At 41.0% G+C, this 25,861-nt stretch overlaps 1 protein-coding gene across 2 annotated transcripts in view; it reads right to left on the minus strand.

The window, feature by feature from the left end:
• Positions 1–344: 344 nt before the first annotated feature.
• The window catches only part of usp43b (ubiquitin specific peptidase 43b), an 85,155-nt gene continuing 59,638 nt past the window's right edge, over positions 345–25,861 (minus strand). For both annotated transcript variants that reach the window (XM_040045765.1, XM_040045766.1), the window contains 9 exons: positions 23,919–24,030; positions 15,741–15,844; positions 11,988–12,065; positions 11,779–11,908; positions 8,537–8,879; positions 6,132–6,290; positions 5,508–5,681; positions 3,490–4,629; positions 345–3,031 (listed from right to left, as the gene is read on the minus strand). In XM_040045765.1, coding sequence (XP_039901699.1) covers positions 3,021–3,031; positions 3,490–4,629; positions 5,508–5,681; positions 6,132–6,290; positions 8,537–8,879; positions 11,779–11,908; positions 11,988–12,065; positions 15,741–15,844; positions 23,919–24,030 — 2,251 coding nt within the window. In that variant the 3' untranslated portion in view covers positions 345–3,020. The remainder of the gene's footprint in view (positions 3,032–3,489; positions 4,630–5,507; positions 5,682–6,131; positions 6,291–8,536; positions 8,880–11,778; positions 11,909–11,987; positions 12,066–15,740; positions 15,845–23,918; positions 24,031–25,861) is intronic.

Raw genomic sequence — 25,861 nt, forward strand, 5'->3', positions numbered from 1 at the left:
TAGATTACCAGTTTCTGAAATATTCACTTAATTTCACTTAGTTTGAACTCCAGCGGGTAGCCTTGAGCATGTCAGCAAACTTAAATGCATGTAGTTGCTGCCATGTGATTGGCTGATTACATAGTTGTGTTAACAAGCAGTTGAACAGGTGTAACTAACAAACTGGTTTCTGGAAAATTAATCTTGGTTATTATCTATACATTGTTTTGTATGCATGAACATTTTTTTTCTTATTTTTAATTTAAAAATGTTATTATTCACACTTTGAGTTTTAAAAAAAAAGATTATTAAGTATGAATTAAGAGGAGCCATGCAATGCCTTTTTTTAAAATAAAAGAAAAAACTCAGCTGTTTTTCATTTATTTGAAGCAATGTTGAGAAAAATGCACCACAAATAATTCTGCAACACTGACATGATTTGTGAGAAAAGCTGTGTTTAATTTGCAACCCATAAAACTCTCAGTACGTTATGCAGATGTTACAGACAGTCCGATTCAAGAACTTGCGTGTGTTGTGTCACATTCAAACCTACCAAACCTATTATTCCGCCCTTTCGTGGTAATCTGAAGCATACAGTTTTAATCTGGTACTTAAATTACATAATTACACATCAGGTACAAAATGTAGACTTTTAAAAAAGTTAATAAAATAGAATCTAGCCATTGTTCCCAAATAATGTATCAGACACATCCTTCATGTATGATCACTTAATTTGGTAAATAGTGATTTTAAACAGTTACGTCAAATGACAGAACATAAAACAGCGAGGACAGATACAGTGTGTGCAACTAACAGGGACTCTGAAAAGCATCAGTGACAAATTTAAAACACTGAAAACAGTTTATTGTAAATCAAAAGCTTATCGTCGAGTTTGAATAGAGAAAAAAAAAAGTTATTTCTGGTTTGCTCATCCTTCCGCCGCATCGGAGAAAGCTATCACGGTGCAGCTCCAGAAATGGTGATTACTCTGATTTAAACAGACTCTAAATATTCAGGAAGAGCTCCTGCTTCTGGCGGCTACTTTATACAATTTTCAGGGAATGCTTTGAAGCATGATTGCCATTAACACTCTGCCTATCTTCAAGTCTTCGATGAAAGAACAGCCTCGTGCACGATTTTTTTAAATCACCAAAATTTCAATCCAACTCGAGTGAAAAAGACATACAGTACACACTCGCTCTCCCACACACTGGAGCAGCAGATGTGGAGATAAAAAAAAAAAACAGCCCTCTCCTTTATTGCTGTGCAAGCCACTGAGGTGGTAAAAACATGTTTTCTGTGCTTTCTTAAAATTTCCTCATGATGTTTTATTTCCCTCCACAGAGCAAACCAACCACTGGAAAATGCACATTTGAAAAGAATGGGGTTTCACAGCTCCAACACCCCCCAGACCAAACCTTTAGTCATGAAAGTCCCCTTACATACTCTTCACCAGCCGAAGTACAGATGAGAACAAAATTATTATCACCTGTATGAAATTTCTAATTTTCCCTATTGCTTTTGTAACAGAGCAATCTTGATAATCCCAAAGCAAGGATATACAAAGTGGTCACAGAATTTCCAGGTGTCAACAACTGGAGTGAGAAGTATCATCAAGAAATTAAAAGAGAGTCACAGAGTACAGAACGAGCCTGGCAGAGGTAGGAAGCCAAAGATCTCAAAGACTCTGGAAAGAAAATTTGCCAACAACTGCCAAGACACCATTGAATGACATATCAAGTAGGGAATTGTAGTCTCCAAGAAGACTGTCACTCGAACCATGTGCAGGAGTGGATTGGGAGGTTGCAGAGCAAGAAAAACTTCTGCAGAAGAGACAGATGAAAGTATGTTACTAACAACTTGGAGAAATAATAAGCGTACTGGAAGTGTGTCCTATGGTCAGATGAGATGAAACTAGAGCTCTTCGGCCACAGAGACTCTGCTTACATTGTAGGCCTACAACCAAAGAACACCGACCCCACAGTGAAACACGGTGGTGGGATTATTAGGCTGTGGGGATGCTCCAGTGCATCTTGAACTGAGGATCTCATCAATGTGGAAGGAACTCTATCTTGCAACACAGGAATGACCCAAAACACACATCGCTCCTGGGGAAGAACTCGACTGAGAAGACCAAAGTGAATATTATTGACTGGCCTACACAAAACCCTAAATTGGATCCTACCTAAAATCTGTGGGATGAACTGAAGACCAAGTTCCATGCCAGAAGACCATCGAACCTGTAGGAGCTTGAGAGATTCACCAAAGAAGAACAGGCAGGTGGTTATCCAGCAAAAGGGATTCACATTTGACTTTTTACATCGACTGGGCTAATAATTTTGGCACTGATAAGTAAAATAACGTAAGCATCCAAAATAAAACTAGGATGTTTGGAAAAGCTTTGTCAAAAATTGCCTGCTCTGTGTATCAGTACTTTGGAAAAAGGGGAGGCTAATAACTTTGTCCTCATCTGTATCTGTTGGTTTTGCCCAATTTGTACAATGCAATTGTTCCAAATGAGCTCAGATATGGAAAAGTGTACAAAAAAGAAAGTGCAACAAAATATAATATTTAACTGATAATACAGCCGGTTAACAGTGCTGTGTTAGTATAGTTTTTGCAGCGCTTTAGAACAATCTTACACATCATCGCCCATTAACTGTAAACTGTTCTTTAGTCAATCAGTACATGCCACACTCCACAATGGACTAAAACTATGCAAATTCACCATATCAACCTCCACTTTCAAAAAAGTTGATCATAAACTCAAACATGTAGTGTACTAACAGCAGACAGCAGTGTAAAAACAACACAAAAAGTGCAGGAAACAAATCACATTACAGCAGTATTTTCCCTTAGTAATTCATCTCTGCATAGATTTCATTTAAGACACACACAGGTGAGAACTTAGAACAGTACTATGAAGGGGAGAGAGAAGATGTACTTTGATTCGGCGATGCCTCCAGCTGTGGGCTTCTCCCAGTGCGTGGGTGTGGAGGAATCAGTAGAGAGCTCGGGTGTTCAGCAGTCATTCAAGGCTCTCACAGAGGCACTTATAATGGGATATAAAAGGAAACAATTAGTATTTGATCACCTGTCAAACAGGAAATCAGCATTAGCATTGGTAACAAAGAAAAAGCTGGCTTCAACTGAGATTTTGACATGTGTGGCTGCATTTGCTGGAATTTAATAGCTTGAACCTAATCCGTCAATTGGAATTCATTCCACAGTTTCAATTAGTGCATTACAGCAGCAGGAATGTTTGGCCAATCCGCTTTCACTGTCACCACTTCTTTGTTCACTAAAGGCAGTTTCTCATTTTAAAACCAAGCTGACATAAGAAGAAAAACATCAACCATGCCGCTGACATTAGCTCTAATTTGTGCTTTTTGTTTTTTTTAGACCAGACAAACTGAAAGGATTTTATTTACAATTCCACATAACATAATAATTAATTTCAGAGTGCAATGTGACCTTTAAAACAGGCCTCAGGGAAAGCTCCGTGCCTACCCAGTGAGGTGGTACTGTATCGCGTCCGCTGCAGAGTGGCGTAACCCGGCTTGTCCGCCAGCAGGACGCGGTGAGCTGCAGGGATCGTGACTTCTCCGTTCCTCTGCAGGGAGGCGCACCTGCGAAATGTCAAATCTAGTTTCGTCTGGATGTTGCTGGAGCTGTGAGCACGTTTGATGTCGACAGGGTCATGACTTCCAGCCTTTCCGTTGACCAGCTGGACTTTGCAGTTATGGCCATCGCAGTTGGGCCCACCGGCGCCTTTCCTCTCTTCTAGTGCCGCAGCAGTCAGAGTCCCGTTGGAGAGGGACAGCTTGGCTAAATTGCTACTCGCCAGCCTTCCCAGATCTTCATGGTCTTTCAGGCGCTTCTCTTGCCCCTTGACTGGTGACCTTGGAATGTCTTTCTTCAAGAAGCCGGGCTTAAAAAAAGAGAAGAGACTTTCTTGGCTCCGACCTTCATGTCCTCTTTGCACCCTCCTGTCCTCAGGCTGAAGGACCATCTGTAACAAGTCTTTTTGTGCCCTGGGAGTCGCCCCTATGTGGACCTTAGATCTTCTCAGTGTAGAATCTCTGCTCGGGGGTGCGCTGTGGCTGAACTGACCGCCTAGAATGGCCCCTCTCTGTAGCTGGAACTCCAGGGTCCTGCCCTGGTCTGGCCTCGCTCTCTTAGATGATCTCCTTCTCAGAGAATCATCATCTCGAGCTTTGACATCTTTGCTGCCATTATCGCCTCCATGGCCGATGTTTCTCTCTGCAAAAGTTCTGCTCTGTCCCTCTGGTATTTTGGGGGAGTAACAACTTTCAGAGCTGACTCTGTCTGTACAGCTGAGGCTGCTGCCGCTCGGTGAACTGCAGTCCTGTCCTGCTTCAAAGACTCTTCCATGGGCGTTTCTTTGTGGCGGGGTAGCCACCAGCGTGATGATGGGGTCTTTGGTACATCTTGGACGCCGACCGGACTCGAGATACTCCACCAGCTCTCCAGATTGAGTCTGGGCAGAGTGCTTGATACGGTCTCTGGAACCAAAGGACCACCTCAGTGGGAGAACTTTGTTCAGGGTGTCCTTGGGCTTAGTTGGCGATCTCATGCTTACACTCCTGCCCTGGTACCCTCTGACAAACTGATTGTTTTCTGACCCATCTATAGGAGACAAGACACGAGACAAAGTTTAAAAAAAGAAATTGACATGACCTGGATAGATTATTGTTATACCAGAATGCAAAAAATGCTTCCAAGGAGGAGGAGAGTTTAGGATGATATATTTGTAAAAATCTGCATGAATCTGCAAATTTTGCATGATTCACAAAGTCAAAATAGTCCTTATTTAAAGTTGGGGAAAAACTTATTTGTAGGTCTCCTGAGTTACACAAAAATGAACAATCTCTGACTTTCATAGTAGTTTCATTTTGATGGAGAGAGACAGAACATCAAAGAAAAATGCAGAAAAACACATCACATAAACATTATCTATTGATTTGCATGTAACTGAGTGAAATAAGTATTCAACAACCAAACCAGAATCTGACTCTCAGAGATTGTGGTTGTGTTAGATTGGTGTGAATAAAGCACACAGAATACATTTCATCCATCCCAACCTCTCCACCACCTCTCCACTCACTGCTTAATTTATTTTTTAATGAAATTAAATAATTCACATTGATATATTTTTAAAATATCTTTTTTTTTTTTGGGCAAGACCCAAAAACTGTCAAAGGACGTCAGGGTCAAGATTATAGACCTGCACGAGGTTGGAATCACATCAAGATCATCAGCAAGAACAACAATAAAATACTAACTCAAAACAAGGAATTGTTTTCTCCTTTTGTTAAGATGAGAAAGGAGTTAACCAAGCTTTCCATAGCTTATCATTGAGACTGGATGCATTTGAATACAAGTCCTTTGGTAACAATGTAGCAGTGTAAACTATAAAATGCACCTCATCTTACTCTAAAGGTTTTTTTTTGCCTTCTTGTGTTTTATACAATATACAAACTATACACATCAGTCCAGATACCTACATGTTTCCACTGTTTTGGGAGGTTCATCTCTAAACACTGGCAACTCAGGAGACTCAGGGGCTTGTACGGCTCCCAGAGATCCCGGCACAGGTCCTCCTGACACCACACTGCCCCTCTTACTGCCCCCTGTCAGCCGGACCAGCCAGTGGTCAGAGGCGGACGAGCTGGTGGAACCTAAACAGAGGAATGAAAATAATTTGTTTTGTTTCAGTCCAGTCCAATAATAAGCATGCACATTAAGAGAAAAAGACCAACTACAGCTCCATTAGAAGAAGCAATCCTGCATCGAGATGGCAACAGATCTGTGATTGTGGAGTAGTATCTATTTTCATCCATTAGGAAAAACAGACATTAGGTAGAAACTATGAAAAAGAGCGTCTCTGTGACTCATGTAAATAGAGACTGGCAGCAGGTCTTGTTGGCTATTAGCTACAACACAAGATGAGGCAGTGAAAATGAACACTGATGGGGCTAAAAATAGAGTTTTTAACCAGATAATGAGGGTGTGAGGTGCAATGACACTCTCATGTTGCCTCCATTAGTTTTATATTATATGAATGAGGTGTAGCAGATTCCAGCCAACTAAAAATAACAAGGCACTGTGCAGCATCTGAAAGGACTGACCTGTGACTGAGGAGCTGGCAGACCAGGGGGGGATAGTGTTTCTCCTCTGGTAGAAGAGGATGTAGGCTCCACGTGTGCACACCTCCGCCTCTGGAACTGGCTCAGCGCTGCTGTCATCATAACTGTACCACTGGCCGTCAACAGAGTTCCTGCAATAGGCTGAAATTACAATGGAAAAAGCAGAGAGACCAAACTCTTTGATTTCTGCTAGGCTCCGGCGAAAGGATGTCACTGCAGTCGTTTCTTTATTTGACTAATTAATGAGTGAAAAAGTGGTACACAGATGGGTGTGTCTGTGGGAGTTTGCTCATAAACATACACAGGAAAATACACAATGCATGGGTAATTGGATCCTTAATTGTCAGTTCAGCTTTCTATTAATACCCATGCTGCGGCTAATGACCAAGGCAGCTGATAATATGAATGCTTTTCTATGTCTTTGCCACAGGGTGTCCTCACTGGGCTTTTAAACAGATTGGGCTCTTGTATGGATCCTTTCTGAGACTTGGGATGGCTCAAACTGGAAGTTCTGGAACTGGTAGGAGATTTTTTTTTTTACTGTAATTGAACTTCCTTCTTCACTACAGCTCATTTCTGGCAGCTTGTCTGAGATGAGTGCAAGTCAATTACACTGTTTCTTCTCGCACTTGATGTAATTCTTTTTTACCAAAAGTCCTCTCAGTTAAATCCTTTGAGTTTCTATTTTTTTATTCTATTGCTTACTTGCAGTCATTTAGTTGTAGGCAGAGGACCTGTTTATGAATCAGACTTACATCAATCAGCATGTCAGCTGGTGTCTAATGATGGTGGTGGTCATGCTGTTTGTTTCTGCTTCTTCAAGAAGATCATTTTCGGGGCTTACAATGTCAATTTTTATTTTATGGAAGACTTGCCGAGGTTAATTAAGATCCTTGGTGTCTTTTTTTATTTTCTTTAAAGTCACGCCGATGTGCAAGTTTGCCCAGACAGAGCCATTTAGCATGCACTGAAGATCTTTTTCTGTGTGGGCGATGTTAGTGCCGTCATCTGCATATTGCAACTCCACGAGGGCTGTGTGGGAGAAATCGGTCTTGGCCTTGAAATCATTTTGTTTCATCGCCTAGCTTGAGCAGGCGACCCATATATCATAAGGCTACTGCAGAAACCTGAGTTCTATCTATCCCAGGGCTTTTGCTGCATGTCTTCCCCCGCTCTCTCTCCCAGCTTTCCTGTTCACTCTAAAAACTTCTGTCATAATAAATGTATCCTCACTTTTATGGGAGAAAATGCAGCAGCCTTCTCTGGACCTGAGGTAATTTAATACAGACTGAGGTTAAGTGGAAAAGTGCTCTATGGTTGTAAAAATCAAAATTTGAAATTCTTTTTGGAAGTCATGACACATCCTCTGAGTGAAAGAAAAGAAGGCCACAAAAGCCAGGTACATCTCACAGGATAAAGTGTGAAGGCCCAGTTTATACTGAACGATGTAGCCTATAGAAAGGTATCATTATAACTTATGGTGCCAAAACTGCTTTTTCAGGGAAAGCCTTGCTTCTTTCATCTGCGTTACAGCATCATGACAGTTTGGGTGAGGGGTCAAATACACCAATTACTCACAGCATTAAAACCTGGAGCTGGTGCAGAGAAAGACCGGTTTCTGGAATGTTCTTTTTTACTGATTTTCAGACTGACTTTATCTGCTACTGTCACTATCATCTGAGCGCATGCCAGATTATTTTAAAACAGCCTCTGTCATCCCTCTGCTTAAAATCCCCCCCAAAACGTCCACAGATCCCACCGACAATTACAGGCCCATTTCCAAACTTCTATTCATTTTTGAAATCCTTAGGAAAGCTGTGTAAAAAATTCCGGTAAGAACCTTGCAACAAACAACTGAATTTTGAATCTCACATCCCAAAACTCATCCAGTCTTGCTTCCTCAGATAAAACTCAGGTTTTACATAAATCTCTGATCTCCCCAGCCTATCTTCAACTGGTCCAGAAGGCAGCGGTTAAACTGCTAACAAGACTTCGCACAACCTAAAAAATCCCCATGGTGGTGTGGTGTAAGAAGTAAGAAGGCCCTGAGTTCAAATCCACCATCTGGCTGGGGCCTTTCCCCCCAATGCGTGCACGTCACATGCACTTAGTGAAATTAGCTTAATTGGCGATTCCAAATTGCCCATAGATGTGAAAGGTTGTCTGCCCTGTGACAAATTAGTGACCTATCCAGAATCCCCACCTCTTGCCCAGTGGCAGCTGGGATAGGCTCCAGCTCCAATAGGATAAAGTGGAAAAAATGGATCATGGAATTTACATCTATAAATATGGTCACTTGGTTTTAATGTGTTTTTAACTAAACTGTGAGGGACTTTGTTACTGTACAAATAAAGTACAAACTTCTAAGTACATTTCTTAGATGTTACCTGTGTAATGTCCACCGTGCATGCCTCCGTGGTGGTTGCACACAGCATACAGATCATACAGATAGTCAGGAGGAGCCAGGTCAGGTCGTCTGCTCTGCTTCCAGCCCGGCTGTAGAGGGTGCTGATGGGCGCCGTGGCTGCGATGCACCACGTGCGGCGTCATGTCCAGGCCCACCAGGGGGAAATGCACGAATGTGGTGAGCTTGTTCCTCCGCTCACCCACCTGCCTGAAGCGCTTCAGATGGAGAATGAGGATGTCTGGCAGGGTCCACAGGCTCATCTTCACCATGCCCTGCTGCAGCTGCTTACAATGGGGGCACTTCCAGGCATCATCAGGTGCCAGCTGATTGGAAAAACAGAGAGGAAGGGAAGCAGAGACAAAACTGGCGTTTAAATATTTGACAGTCTCTCAAAAATCCCTCTTCTGCGTCATATGTTTGCAAATCAGTTTTCCCCTCCTGTTTTATTACATTCTTATAACGCACACACTGGTGCAGTGAAAACCTGGAAATTCTTTCTTCCTTTGCTCGTGGAGCACTCGGCTCGACTTTGACCAAGACGTACATTTAGAATCTGTTGCCATGGTTACTACTTGTGCACACTTTTCTCGCTTCCCTATGTTTACCATCCTGAATACTGTGAAGTGATGAGCTGTTGCATTCAGCAAGGTCATGCACTCAAACTTTACAAAGAAGCGCTGAAGCTTGTTTATCGCTTTGTTAATGTCACATGCATCGCAAATAAAGCACAGCTGCACTTTTCGCTGAAACACAAAACCAAACAACCACCATCTTGCTTAAAAAATACTCTGTGAGGCGAAAATCACCTCAAACATACGGAGAATCTCAGAAAAAAAACACATCCTCCGCTTGCCTTCTGTACCTTTGTAAATGTTTGCATTTGCTTTCTGGACTGCAGTGAAAAAAAAGATAATTATGATTTTATGCTTTTATCTTGTTTTTATCAGGTTTAGAAAGGAATCAACACCTGCAATTTGTAAAAAGGAATTTATTTATACAGTGAAATATTGGTAAGTTGGCTCAATCGGAGGAACATTTACCGGCTTAGATTGAACAGCGTCTCCCTCGAGACTGCAGCTCCACCAGCTGGTAACAAAATGCAACTGTAACAAAAAATGGATTCAACTACTTTCTAATCTACGTCTACTCTTAATTATTCTAATAATATGTAATAATAAATTACATTCATCTACATCTCCATGCAAAAAAACAGAGGAAAAAAAAGTGCCTTTTGGATGTTTTACTGGGAAAAGAGACAGTTTTGTCTCTGGAGTGTTTGGCTGAACGCATCACTGAAGCACATGGACAGTCATATGATTCTGACACTCCACATGATGGGAACAACCCACTCAAAAGCTGTCTAACACTGTCATGTACTGCCCACAGAGGAGAGCATGAACAGACATTTGACATGTTGCAGTCGATAAAAATACTTCGCCTGCTTGTTTTTACCTCTTTACCACCTACTGATAGACGATAGACAAACATAACCTTTCATAAACAAACATTCTTTTCCCCTTTTCAGTCAGCGTCAGTGTGTTGTACGCTGGCATATCTACACGCAACAACAACTGTCTATTTTTGAACTACCTGATTACTTCCTGATTTAATACCAATACAAACACAAACACGTGGAACCAGTTCCACACTGCACTAGTTCAGTAGCAAAATGTACACAGCTCAGAAAAATGAAAGGAAACCTTTGAAAACACATCAGATCTCACCTGGAAAAAACAAACTTAATGGATGTCTGTACTGATATGGACTGGAATATGTGTTAGGATATAAAAATATGTCACATGGTGTGACAGAAATGAAAATGATCAAAAACACCACAAAGAGAAGAACTGACGAATAGTCCGTTTTGGCAAAATTTCATTGCAGCAACTCAAAATGTTACTCAGTACATGCTTGTATGCATGCCTGACGACATTGGGGAACACTCCTAATGAGACTATAGATGGTGTTTTTGGGGATCTTGTCCCAGGTCTGCACCAGGACCTACAATACTATGACCACAGCCAGTTATTAAGAAACATTCACATTAGTGTCCTGCTGGAGGTCATTTTGTCACTCTGGCAGTGCTCGTCCTCTTACTCCCTGTCTGTCCAGCTCTCCTAGAGTAACTGCTTGCTTCCTGTAATCTTCTTCATGCTCTTGAGACCGTGCAGGGAGACGCAGCATCCATCCTGGAGGAGTTGGGCGATGTGCGTGACCTCTGTAGGGTCCACGGTGGTTGGTATGGTTCCAGCACTTCGAGCATTAGCTCTTGTTCTATTCGAGCTCGTCTCTTCTTATCGTTTTGTGCTTGTGGAGATTAGAAGCACTGCTGGTGCTTCGGCGTTGGTTTTGCATCCTTGGTTTTTATTCAGCCTCGATTCCTATTCTGAGTTTGTTATTTATTTTTAGTTCCTTCAGTGTTTCCCCATCTGTTCCTCCATCTGTCACTGCAGCTTCAGCGCCTCCTCATTTCAGTTATAGTGGCTTGTTCATTTCCTGTTTTTATTCTGTTAACTCATTTCCTCTGGCATCTTGTTCCTGGATTTTACTTCCTGTCTGTTGACTATCTTGTTTTTCTTCAGCTGAGCCTTGTCCCCCATCTGTCTCCACTTTATTGGTCAGCCCTCTGAGTATAAATAGTTCTGCCTTCTTCTTCCTCTTCGTCAGATTGTCTGTTGTACTTCTTGGTTTGCTTGTGTGGGTTTTCAATGCGGCTCCTCTCCCCTGCAAGTGCCGTCTGTTTATTTTGGATTGGTTTTGTCACTTTGGATTTGTTACCTCTGCTGGCCAAGCTATCAATTTTTAATAAAACTTGATTGTTTTTTTTAAATTCCTCATTCTGGTCTGAATTTGGGCCAAACTTTTAGTTGAATCTTGACACATACAAAACAACTTGCTGACTTCTATCCCATTGTTAGCTTCAAATGTTAAAGTGTTTTAATTGTGTCTAAAGTCTTTGTCTTTCCCTGATGGGTATCAGTAAGAAACATAGATTAGATGGAAATGTATTCATTGATTGATCTATCAGCATTATTATTGTATTATATTAAGATATTAATATTTTCTTTTATTTTTGTGCACAAGTTACCACTTTAAAAAAAAACAAAAAACAGAAATCAATTACACAGTTTAGGCCGCTGAACTAAAAGAGCATAAGCAGCAACACATCCGTGCTGTACTGTTGTTCCAAACTGTAAATATCGATAACAGCACACAGTCTACCTGTTCCTCTTTGGTGTAGAGCTGGAAGCACTCATCCAAGGTGCAGCTGTACTGCTGTACATGCTGCTGTTGCTGATTCCTCACGCTCTCCGCATCCTTCACCACCTCCTCCTTAATGTTACCGAAGAGGCTGCGGGCACAAAGAGTTAGTTAAGGTTAGCGCGAATGCTAAAGTGATACTGAAACAACTGGATGCACAATATACTGACCAGTCTTTGATTCTGTGTTCCCACTCGATAATGAGCTTCACATGTGGAGGGCCTCCTGAGCCGCACAGCTTCAAAGCTCTAAAAGACATCAGGATCAAAGGTAGCTGTGAGGCATCGGTACAACGTGACATCGATCCTGTCAGCAGGACTACTCCATCTGTTTTATTTCCATCAGGCTTTTCTAACATTTGCTGCAGTTTCAAGTTATGACACATCAATTTACTGGACTGTTTAAGTACATGTGCACTGATGCTTTCAAACCGCTAGGTGTCAGCATCGTTGTTGCTTTTAGATGGGACATAAGCAGTTGATGTATTGACTCCGAGAGAGATGAACAATGTATCCCCATAAAATTAAACATAGGAGTGAATGTTTATGTGAGATGTGCAATACAGATGAACATATCTGAAGTAGCTGATGTTGATTTTAGCTTGTGCTGTTAGACTGCTGTCATCCCATTAAGACAGAACCTTTAAATGTCTCCATTAAAAATCAACTTTGAGCATTTCTGAGGTGCTGTGGAAGCTGTCGAACAAAATCAAAGTTTCAAAAGAAAATTAACAGAAAGAGCAGGAATCTACCAGCAGCTGTCATTCGTTTTTATGGCAGTTGTGATATGTGTGACACTATGCACATTATTATTTTAAGAAGAGCATTCTGTTGTCTGTACATAGATACAGAAATCTTTGAGCTAAAGTCTTAGATCAGGATGCTAAAACATGCTGATGGTAAGCAAGTGCAATTCCTATAATTGACACCATCTAGCTAATTATGGCAGCATGCTAACATTTAATAGTTAAAGAGACACCCACTAAAATAAGACTCAGGGGATGACTGAAGTCAGTAGGTGGTGCCGTTTCAATCTGATAGTGGTTCAGAGGTTTCACTCAAAACCAAAGTAGTTGCCATCCAATATTTGCATCCATGCTTTAATGCTAACATGACCAAAAAGGTGCTAACAAGGCAATCTCTGTGGAAGTAGTGACCTGTGTGACATTACACACAAACACAAACAGTTTACAGAGGCCAAAAGAAGTGAACAAAGTGTAGTGAAGCACTTGCACTAGAACACTCTTGCCTACTTGATGTGGGCTGACTTGGGGACAGAACATATTTCTGAATCATTAGAGTTCAAACGCTATCATTACACGAGATTCTCGGATACAGTGTGCTGCTTTTGCATTTGCATTTCAAAAGATTTCAAAAGCATTTGCCCCCATCAGCACCATTCAGTGAGTGAATGAACTGTTCTTCGCAGCCACACAAATGGAAGTCCTTTAAAGACCTTGCCAAAATGGTCCTTTGAAACAGCAATTCACTTCTGCAACTGAAAGCCATCAGACATGCGCCTGTAAAGAAAGAGGAAATGTCTGCACATTTCAGTCACTGCTGTGAAAATCAAAGCCAATCTTTCCAGTAAATGTGATATACATAAAAAAGATGAAATTAAAGCCAACTTTGCCTTCAGGACAGCATCAATCAGAGAATGCTAAACTTATTTTTACCCACACATGGTGGTGTGCAGCATGTCAGCATGCTGCTTGTAGCTTGTATTTTCAAGAAACCTTCTGGTTAGATCAGAGAGGAATTCAAATCCATTCAAACTGATTAAATTAGACCTAACATGAGTTAGCTTATTGAAACAGGTTATTGAGGTGAGTTTGTTGGATTTCAAACATAATACCAGTCATTCCACAACTCAGGAGATATTTACAATGATCTAATAACTCTTTAGACCAATAAAATATGAATATATCTGTCAAGGTGTGTGCTGTAGTAGGCAGGATGAAGGACAAATGCAGGACCCGTACACGGAATGAAAACTTAAAGTGTCACCTTTTATTGCGGGGAAGACTTTCCATAAAAAAATAAACTCACAAAAAACACAAACAAACAAACAAACAAACAACAGAAAAAACTTGATCATGAAAACTAGAAATTAAACTGGAAACTTGAAAATAAAAAACACAGACTAGGAAAACAAACTAGGAACTGAGAACTAGAATTAAGTCAGGAACACAAAGAGAGAAAACAGCACGATGAGGATATCTGGATTCCTTATCTGGAAAACACGGGGCTTTAATACACAAGGGAGTAACGAGGGAATGGGAAAGAGGAGGGAAGCACAGCTGGGCTAATCTGACATAACGAGACACAGGGACATAGGACACGGACTACCAAAGTAAAACAGGAAGCACGGGACAGTTTATAAAGAGGCAGGATAGACACTGAGACGTGGAAACATGACAGACTCTGGAACAGACAGAACATGAAGTACAGATACAGAAGGAACTAGACGTGGCGCACAGGGAAGACATAAAGACAGAAAACTAAGACTAAGCATACAACTCGCAGGGACCAGAAACTGAGCAGAAACCTAGAAACCAGGAACAGTAAATATAATACAAAACAGAAAAGCATAATTCAAAAAGTATAACTTAATCCAAAAACACAAAACACTGGGTCACCGACCCAGGACCATGTCAATATCAGCCTTATAGTTTGCTCAAACGAGATCTGTCGCACTCAGTTTTATTTATATAGCTTCAATTTACAACAACAGTCACCTCAATGTGCTTTACATTGTAAGGTAAAGACCTTATAATAATAGAGGAAACCCCAACAGTCAGAAGACCCCTATGAACAAGCACTTGGCGACAGCGGGAAGGAAAAACTCCCTTTTAACAGGAAGAAACCTCAGGCAGAACCAGGGTCAGGGAGGGACAGCCATCTGGACTGACTGGTTGATGGGAGGAAGACGGGACTTCACTTATCTAGTATAAACCCTTACCAGTTGGCTAGCTACGCAAAACTAATAATTATCTCACAGTTCTGACTGTCCTTCCTATCCTTGATGTTCAGAAGCAGTTCTCAATGCTACCACCACCTCTTCTGTACTATTAGCATTTTCTAGATGATAGGCATCCCAAACAGTTCAGTTGTATAGCTGCTCTGATGGAGTGCTGCTGGGATGGTGGTCCGTTCAGCAGGTTTTTCCGGTTCTACAGAGGACATCTGAAGTCTTGTTCTTGATCACCTCTCTTAGCTGGGTTACACATTTTGGTAAAACTCCTAGAAGACTCTGATCTCGGTCTCCTTGTATTTGACAGTGATTGAGGCCACTGCACTCCTGGGAAACCGCAAAGTTTCAGATGTGGATTTAGACCCTTCTGCCGATCTACGCCTCGCCTTAGTTTTATCACGGGAGCATACAGAGTTATTCTTGGATGTTCACAGCTTGATCTTTTTCCTGATGTGTGGAGTCAATTTTTGTACACTTTACAGCCAATCCCTGCAATTTTCCACTGGTGGACTCTAATCGAGTTTAAGTAGACACCTCAAGGGCCATAAAAGATAACAGGATGCATCTGACCACAATTTGAAGTGGTACAGAATAGCCTCTGTATCCTTTTGTGAAAGGGAGAGTTGAATTTTTGAGAAGTGATAAATTTTGAAAAAAAAATCTAATTATATAAAAATACTTTACACACTGTCTATTCAGAGCTCAGGGAATATGTTCTGTGACCTTCCGCTTCATGCACGCTTTCAAATTTTTGTTTGGCATAAAAGTTGCTGCAGCTGCTGCAGAGGAAGATTCAAGTTTCAACAGGAACTGCAATTAACACCCCAAAATAAGAAAAAGTCATTATGAGTGAATAAGTGATAATTGGAAGAACCAACACATAACATGGGCACTTTTTATGCCCTGATATATGCTAACTTATAAGATTCAAGTACTTTTGGCATCCTGACCTGTCGACAGCAGGGTGGTAGAGAGGCTGCCCATCCTGAGGTGACAGGTAGCTGTAAAACACGGATCCCCCCACCACACGGATGTTGAACAGCACTCTGGTGTTCTGAAAGAGGAGCATAAAACACACGGTAAACACACGGACAGCATCAGGATACTTTATCATACAGCAGCACCTCCTGAATGTCTTTAACATCTCTCAGCGCCTCTCTATAGATACTGTAAGTGTTTTATACTTTCTGGATCTCAGCAGTATTATTAGATAAATGCTTCTGCATGTGAAAATCAGTGTTAGTTTGCTCCTTAAGACGTTCTCACATACACCATTTAAAAACGTAATGTGCTTTTATTTCTATGCAGTGTCAGGTAAACAAGTTAAAGCTCACATTTTCATTCATGTTAGTGCCGTGTGGCTACATGGATGGTTAATTCTTCATATTCAAATACACAAACTCACTGATTAGCTGTTTAGCATAAATAGCTGTGGCCAACACAGGGTCGACCCTTTCTGCGTTTGGATTTCTCCCCCTTTTTTCTAATAACCACACAGATGTTCACAATAGCTGCTAGTTTATTAGTTCTTTTACATTTCCTACCTACGCTGCTTATTGCTTTTTATATGATTTATCACATTTTGATGCATTCTCAATCATCCAGGAAAGTAAATCAAATGTTGCAGGAAAGTAATTGCAAATGTACTGTTTATAAGATTTGGGGAAACCTGCAGTCAGCTGAGACTGAAGAAGTCACTTGGATGAGTGAAGAAACGTTTCTCCCACAAAACGCTACGTCCAGATGAACAGAATCAACTTTTGGAGATTTATCACATTATTTAAAATCACTTGTTGAAGTTAAAGCATTGGGCGGTATTCTTTTCTCTTATATTTACAATCTAGCACAAAGTACAGCCGGCCTCAAAGAGCTGCTATTATCGCTGCAGACTTGTTGTCTGCATGTTACCACAACAACTACCAAAGCTCTGCTGCTTGGAGTTGAGTGTTATTATTCACCCAGTCAGGGTTTTGTGTACTGATCAGGCAAAAATGATGGCTCAGTTTGCCGAGCGCAGACCAAAAATAATTATTTTATGAACCTAATACGTGAAAGACAGTCGGCAGCTATATTAAGAGGTTGCTAAAAAATTTCGAGATTAGAAAATCACGAGATTATTTGCAAAGGCAAAAAAAAAAAAGGTTTGTGAAAACTTCATTTAGTCACATAAAAGCCTTTTATTTATCAAAAACCACTTTACTGTCACACCCTTTAACACTAAAACTATCTGGAAGGTCAAGCTTAACCACCTAGCCTCCCACTCACAGACATCACAAGTCAGGAAAAAAAAGAATAGGAGGAAAAAGGGAGGTGTAGAAGTAGCAGTGTAAGAGAACAGAGACAGCGAGGGACTCAGTGCAGCTGGTAAACTATGGAAATGATCGCATGTCTAAAAACTGGGTGAGATGTCTGTTTTTGTGTGTGTTTTACCACACGGTGGGGTTAGGGGAGCGGGATTTTTGGAGGCCATCATCTGGTTGCCTAGTCACAAACAAGATACCTGAGCCTTCAGTACTGATTTGCCTCTTTGTAATCTTCTGGAGTTTTTTGGACACCGACACATGAGTGCAGAATGTACAACAGCTTCTGTTTTCCCATCACACGATCAGTCAGTGCTTCGTCTTGGCAAATAATTACTTCAGACATCACCCACTTCACCATCCCATTAGGTACATCATTCCCCGCGGCTCACCAAAACATAGCCAGAATTTCTTATGGAAGGAATGGTGCCTCTTTATGTAAGGCGTCATTGAAGGCTAATGATCTAAATCAGTCTTTACAGGCAATTTGTTAAAAAAAAAAAAAAAACTAAAAAAAACCCCTGAGTGAAACTTCCCGCCTTGATATCTTTCAGACGGTGATTAGTTGCTGGCGCTTGCGTGCTAAAAATGTTTCTTGAACAGCTGTTCCAAACTATTTAAAAATGCTGAAATGGAAATTAGTGTGGATAAAAAACAATGGCCTGTTTTTGTGTTATATTTAAGTTGGAGAAATGTGCTGTGTATGGGCTCGGGAGATACAAAAACAAAAATGGGCCATCGTGAAATATAGGCTGAGACCTGCACCTGACATTTTTAGCTCATGGCGTGAATCAGCACGGAGCATAGCAATTAAGTGTCTTTTTCTTAAATCCAAACCACAAACAGACTCAGACTTTTCTCTCATATGCTATTCAACCACGCTGGAAAACACGAGTTCAGGAGAAAAAAAGAGAAAAAGAGTGTTTCTTGTCCTCTGAAGCCCGAGTATATTACCCTGAGATCTGCCTTAGATCAGAAGTGCTTTAGGAACGAAGGAATGGAAAAATGAAATCGATTTCCTTTTGTTCTGGGGAAATCTGTTGCTGGCTGGCCTCAAACACAAACTCCCACACGAGGCTGAGAGGAAAAGCTCAGACCGGCAGGATCTTTCTGATGACCAGGAGCACAGTGGAGCAGACAGAACATTCCTGGAGAATATTGACGTGCTGAGCCCACCGGTGTGCACACACCCCTGGGGAAAGTTAAATGTTACTTTTGAATTACTGCCTCACAAATGCACACGCAGTACTATCCAGAATGTCAGCTAGCTGCTGAAATGCAGCAGTTAGCACTTATCGTTAGAAAGTAGCATTTTGAGGGCACACACACACACACACACACACACACACACACACACACACACACACACACACACACACACACACACACACACACACACACACACACACATAGTAGTTTATAACGAAGCTATCTTCACTGTCTGTGGTCAGTGAAGGCATCAAACGTCCGTGTGGTGTCTAGGTGCTTTGGGCGGCCTTTCCAAAGAATTCAAAACCATTGCTGCCTGTTTATTTGGAATGCTAGATGACAAGTTTAAAACCAAAATGACTTTTTATTACAGCCTTGCCAGGCTTGTTGTTAGTTCCACTGCAAGGCTTGTGTGTACATGCAGAGCGACCACCCAGTGAGTTCTTCCAACTCGAGATTCTCATCTCAAGAAGCAGAGAAAACTTCCTCTACAATAAGATACATGCACTTATATTTTTAAATGCCCTTCTTTTGACTCCTTCAACAACATTACCTCTCCTCGCACACATGAGATAATTCAGTCTGAACTCTTGTCTTGAGCTGCAATTCTCCAGAGATGGCTTAGCATCCATAAGGAGTCATGACAGAGCTGTCAAGCTTGAGATGTCTCTACATGATGTAGAGCTGTGAAAATACAAAGAGTCTGAACAGCACTGCAATGCAAGATCAGTGCTGTTTTCCCATATTCCCACATTCCATAAGCATCATTAGTGGGCGAGGAGGGAAACTAGAGTTTTATTTCCCTAGGACATGCAGCTTTGAGCCCCAGTCTTTAAGCACAATATAGCATCAAGTGCTTCTTTAAGACCTTTAAAAAACTACATCAAACTCTACTGTTAGAAGTTTGTTTCCTTCTGTCTATAGAGGATGCTTTCAAAGATGACTTTACCTTTTGACTGTCACTTAAATTTGTAACTGTGTCAGAGCATATTCTTGACAAGTGACAAAAGTAGCATATTGTTCTGGTAACTGTTCTGTGAAGGCAACGCCAAAAACGAGGCGGAGCTAACAGACCATTGGTTGTGTGTCAGACAGTAAATATGAGATAAAAATGAGCCGAGAGATTCTCAGGTCAGTGTCGTAACCATAGAAGATTTGCATAGACTGTGCAGGCGCTGGGCTGCAACAGGTGTGGCAACACTAGCCTGAGGACCACGCCCTACATAAGGGCCACTGTCTGGAGAGGATCGTTTGATTCCCTTTTCATTCAACGAGTCAGCTCAGCGATTGAGACTTGCTGCGTGCCTAGGAGGATAGAAGGAGTAAGTAGGAGTGAACTGCTGCTGCTATTCTGTAACTGTGTTCTCTTATTATAATAGACTAAAAATGTAAGCCCATATTTTTTGCTTTGTTACTTTCAGTCAGGTCTCTGAGTTTGTGTTGATGCATAGTTCTGTTAGTTTGCTGTTTTCACTTTAGCTCACCCTGACAATTTTGTATTTCTGAAGTTGTCAATCTGCTAAATAATAAATACAATGTTTTTTTCACATAGAAGTTGTTTCTGCGTTTGCTTCGGTCTTAGAGAAGTAGATTTTCATGTTATGTCCTGCCTCTCAGGTTGGAAGTTACCACAGTGAAACATGAATATAGTCATTCTGAGAAATATAATGTGATAAGGATATTAAAGGTATCTGAATATACATTTAAAGACAATTTTCAACAGCAAATGTGGTGAAGACGACGTGCTGCAGTTCAAACAATAAAACATCAGAGTGAGGAAGAAAGGTAAAGTAACTTTGAAGCAAATGGGAAGACAACAGATACTCAAATATTCACTTGTTACAATCAAGGTGTGCAGAAGAGCAACTCTGAACACACAACACATTGAACCTTGAAGCACCAGCAGCAGCAGAAGACCACACCGGCTGCCACTCCTGTCACCTTATATCAGGAAACTGAGGCTATGATTCACATGGGCTCTACAGAATTAGACAACAGACGTTAGGACAAACAATACCAGGTTGTTGTTAGTTTTAATATCCAATCAACAACTGATGGGAACACGAAATGTTTTTAAAAAACTTTTAATATATTTAAAGTAATGAAACAGACAGTTACACGTTTTCGTGAATCCTGGATAGAAAGGCTGTATGTGGGGTGCATCAGTCATTTACATGGAAGATCATATACCACATTTCAAGTTTGAGTCTTTGAGTTTCATTCTGAGTTGTCATCCTCTCTCTCTTTACCTGACATTTTCTGATGCAAACGGTCATATGGGTCTACTTAGAAGGGCACGGGTCTCAACACTACGTCGTTAAGTGATGTCAGTACCAGGAAAAATGGCAGAGGACGTGCGTTTTTTGCCTTTGCTAAAGCTAAAATTAGACAAAAGCGGAAAATATCCACTTGTGAGCATAATTCATTGAGGCAAGAAAACCACATATTCTGCTGAGTTGAAAGATTTAGAGCAAACATCTGCTCTGAGCACTGCTCCCTCCTTGGCAAAGGTAGGCTTCCAGCAAACTGATTATACTCTACGAGCCTGGTTTTAATTAAACAGCTGACAGCATGGGGCACAAAGGAGACTGCAGATCTCCAACAGAGTTACAGAAAACGCTGCACCTGACTCTTCTCTTCCATCTCTCTCCTGGTGCTTCTGAAAGAGCGGCGAGCAAGTCTGCGCCTTTCTTGTGCTCTGTATGGCTGTTTATTGCAGCTGCATGGCACCTGCACCACGCGGGGAGAGGCACTGATTGAAAATCAGTTTGGCTGCACAATTAGCAACAGGCTTATGCACACAGTGATATGCTCAAGCACAGGAATGTGTTCAGTGCAATCATAGACTCTTTGTTTGGGGGTGTCTTGGTAGCAAAATTATTTACAAAGGTGAGTTGAGAGCTACGCAGTTATCTTTGTCCTTGTGTGCACAATACGACTGATAAATGCATATTGAGATAACAATAGCTGAAAAGAGTGATTGTTCTTGTATTTGTTGCTGAGGGTAACATGTAACCTGAGAGTGACATCCCGTTCTTAATCCATAGGGTTTAATGTGATGTCGTTCCACCCTTTGCAGCTACAACAGCTTCACTTCTTCTGTTTATGGGAAATTGAGGTCAGACTGATGATAAGAGACTTGCAGTCTCCGCTCTAATTCATCCCAAAGGTGTTCTTTCGAGTTGAGGTCAGGATTCTGTGCAGGCCAGTCAAGTCCTTCTTGCTCATCATCTTTATGTACCTTGCTTCGTGCATTGTTGCGCAGTCATGTTGGAACAGGAAGGGGCCATCGTCAAACTGTTCCCACAAAGTTGGTAGAATGAAATGATTTAATTAACTTACTAATCTGATCGGCAGTTGGAGGAGTATTATTTATCGCTCCAGAGAACCTGTCTCCACTGCATCTGACGTCTTGTATTGGACTTGGTGATGTAAAGATGTCACAAACCTTTGGGAGATTATATAAATATATCACACAACTGTAAATTTGAGTTTAACACTGGAAGAAAAATCACAGCTTATTTTGTGTCTGATGTGGTTTTGACAGTTTGCATATTTGGAGGGGAAGGTATCACCAGAACGAATGTATGATTGGCACAGGTGGACGCTCAATGCTGTGAACGAGGTGCGCAATGATTTGGTTCTGTCCTGTAACTCTTTGCTGCTGAGTACAGGTTTTTCAGGTCCTCATTAACACCAGCATTTTGATGAAAGGGAGCAGAAGTGAACTGAATGTAGAGCGTCAGGGGAATGAGGAACCCGATGGACAAAATACAAACAGGCAAGTTAGCTTTATTTCTTTTTACACAATGAAAACATCTCGTATCTCGTGCGTGTTGTTTCTCAGCAGTGCAAATACAGAGCGAAACAACAGATACTGAGACTCAGACACACCTGAAGTGTGTTGTCTTTTTAATGGTGCAGATCAGTTATAACAAACTGTAACAGTTTGTAACAATGTAGCTCTCCTCTGAGTCAAATCGGCAATAAACCTGAGAAGAAATTTGATGAGTTTGCCTTTATATTAAGAACACATTGATTCTCCTTCTTTTTGGGGCTGCTTCCAATCACATGGTCTGGACTGATCCCCGTGTCCTACACAGGGACGGATGCATCAGTCTTAAGTTGATGCATCTATCGTCCATGTGAAGGTTCAAAGATTACAAAAAAGTGCTATTTGAATGAGAAAATGAGGCTTGTAGAAAGAAAGTGCTTTGAGTATGAACGGAGTAGAAAGTCAGTTTTAGATCGACCTTGGGTTGATCTAAAATACCATGTTATTCCAATTTTTGTGTATTATTTTTATTTATTATGTCAGTGCGCCCCAATCACATCCCATGAACAGCTCAGTGTGTATTAGTAAAGAATCCACATTCACCTCCTAAGAAATCCCAACATTTGCTCATAGAAAAGATAACACAGCGTGATTGAGACTGAGCAGGACCAGTAAATGTGATTGGCAAACAACAACGCTACACCGTAATGCATGAGTGGACAAAAGCAATGCTCCCAGCTCAAACGTGACTATATAAATGACTTATAAATGAGGCTCTGAGACAGAGGAAGCAATCTATTCATTCATCAGCACACAAAAAGAGGGAAATAAACAGCCTAGACGAGAGAACAGATGCTCATGCATCCCTTTAGGGTGCAAAACTCAAATAAATATTTATTTGCCTTAAAATAACCGAATTACATATAAATTTGTTACATAAGTATGACATAAAAGGCTTTTTTTGATGAGTTGGTCAAATTCACCTGACTAGCATACATTCAGTTCATACCAAGCATATTTCAATTTAATGATTAATTATTCAAATGCAGTAAATAAACATTTTATTTTATATATTTCATTTGCATTTTACCCAAAATGATTGCCTTGTGTTTTTCGAGGGCAAAGAATCTTTCTTTTTTCTTTTCTTTTTTATGACACAAACCAGCATTTGTCATACCAGTACACCTGACTCTACTTTGGTGTGCTGGTAGGCACAGCGAGAGGACACCAGCTCGTCTCTGCTGCTTCCAGCTCTGAGCTCTGAGATCTCGCGGCTGTGAAACACAGTGTCACTGTGTTCACTGTGTGGGCATGCTTTGCTCTGTCTCGAGCCAATAAACCTGGCCTGGAACAGGTGCGCCAGCCGGCTCTGCAGGAACTCTAGCTGGTGCTTGAAACACACCCGCCTACGCACACTGCCATTAAATATAAGCTTTAAAAGCATCATAGGTGTCATGATGCAGGGGTACAGTACAATATCTTTTCTGTATTATTAATATTATTATTGTTATTATTATAATTATTACTGATTTATTGCACAGGGCTGTATTGTAGTTTTAGTTTAGTCTTTATGGGGCTTTACTATAGCTTTAGTTGTGCCTAATTAGTGTGTCTAATAATCAGTGTTAGTTTTTTTGGTTCCTAGACTGAATTCCTAGACATCTCTGGCAGTTGGGTTTAACCAGAGGACGTAAGTTAAGCATCTGTTGTGCTAGAATTTCTCTACGTGAGTCTGTGAATCCCTACCCTGGCATGGATATCTCAATAGGACACGAGGAGAAGACAAAACAAAACAAAATTTCCTTCAATCATTAAAAAAAAAAAAAAATCTATCTTTGTATTACCTGTGCCTGAGCTCCGTTGATCATCAGGTAATAAAGCTTGCTGAGGATGCTCTGCTGCAGCTGATCCCAGGAAATAGACCGGTCCTCCCTCATGAGGAACGGAGGCCCGAACCTAAAACCAGCACAGAGGAAATTAGTGTCACAGGAGCTAAAAGATGATGAATTCAAAATGGCAACACCACCACTCAGCCATCCCATATTACCCCTTACTGACTCACCGCCTTCTTATCCTATTGTAATGTAAATAATTATTTATCATCATTATCAGTATTAGAGCAGAACTCTCATTACAGCCCATCTACAGAAGGGAGATAAAAAATGGAAAAGACCCTGTGACATGACAGATCACATGACGCATTTATTATAATACTCATTTAATTGAGGTCAACCTGCTATTGTATGTATTAGATTTATTAGCATACACGTCCATAAAGAGACAAAATAAGAAGCAGATACACATCAGAATTGTAATGAATGAAAGAAAAGCTCTGGTGCATGTTTAAAGACACTGTGTTTTTTCATTTGCACATTTTTGCAGACACTGATGCAAAACAGTAGATTTTAACATATTGTGCCAGTGAAAGCTGGGTGAGGCCGTAGCCTCCTGCAACCCCTGAATTGGATAAGCAGTTAAGAAAATAGATGAATGGATTTCTTAAAATAATCTGCAAAGTTCTCCACTCGACTCCAAACCTAAAAAAAATCAAAAACAGTGCCTCATTCAAATGTGTCCAAATTTACCTGCACTGCTTCCAAAACACCAGCTAATTTTAGATGGCTTTGCAGGATTACCATTGAACTTGTGCCTGAGCCTTGTGTGCTAAATTCCCTTCACTTTGTCAAAACAGTCACTCTTTAGCTTGAATTTTATTTTGGGTGAGAAAGCAAAGTCACAAGGAGGCAGATCAGGCAAGTAGGCATTGGTCAGTGGGTTAAGAATATGCCAGCACACTATCTGCCATCATCTACAACATGCATGCCCCTCTCCTGACGTGCTGTCTGCAGGCCTTTATGATGTGGACTCTTTCATTGGAAGCTGCTTTTCTGTTATTGCCAGCAGTATGAAATGTAATTGTCTTGCTCTATGGTTTGTGACAGATAGCCTTACCTTCAGAGATCCCAGTTTATTATTTCTTTCACACAATATTTTGGAAGTTTCATGAAAGAAATGTGAGAGTTGGGGTCATACAGAAATATCTATTATCTACTGATAGGTCTATATTTTATACTTGAGCCGACAGGTGTAAGAATTGGCATCTACAGGCAAAATGCAAAAGAACCAAATTGCTAATAGAAGTAACACCTTTGGGTTTCCACACATAAAAATATCCCATCACAGTTCCAAGTTTTCACACTGGTGCTCAGAAATGTGTCTGTGATGCTCGACTAAAAAGAGTGAAACAACTATGTGACTCCAATGTCATTTTCTTGGCGCTGCACAGTCCTCCAGCTGTCATCTGATGAGAACGAGATAGGTGGGTGGGCTGAGCAATGGCAGAGAGGCGTTTGAAGGAGAAACGGAGAGGCCGACCCTTATAGATTTGAGCGGACTTTCTCTCAGTCGCGTTGGCGAGCTCACCTATATTGATCTCTCTGGACTCTGTCACAGTGTCTGATGGATCTCTGTGTATAGCGCCAGATGTCAGAGTCCTCGGTTGTTTGATTTGAAACTCATCTCACTGAGTCACAGAGTGAAATGTGAGCCTTTTCTGTGACAGGGAGATAATCTGACCTTGAAGTGGTTCCCTAGAGGAAGGCTATGTATAAAACAAGTTTATCAAAGTTGATTAGGTTTAAAGGATAAGTGGCTACTTCCTGGATTCATTATTTCTATATATACAAAAAAAAATATATAAAATAAAGAAAGGAAACATTTTAAATTCTAAAGTATGAGCCTGCATCTTATAGCATGGACAAACTGACAACACTGGCAAATGTAACAT

The sequence above is a fragment of the Simochromis diagramma genome, unplaced genomic scaffold, assembly GCF_900408965.1.
Source record: "Simochromis diagramma unplaced genomic scaffold, fSimDia1.1 OVJJ01000150.1, whole genome shotgun sequence".
Lineage (NCBI taxonomy): Eukaryota > Metazoa > Chordata > Actinopteri > Cichliformes > Cichlidae > Simochromis > Simochromis diagramma.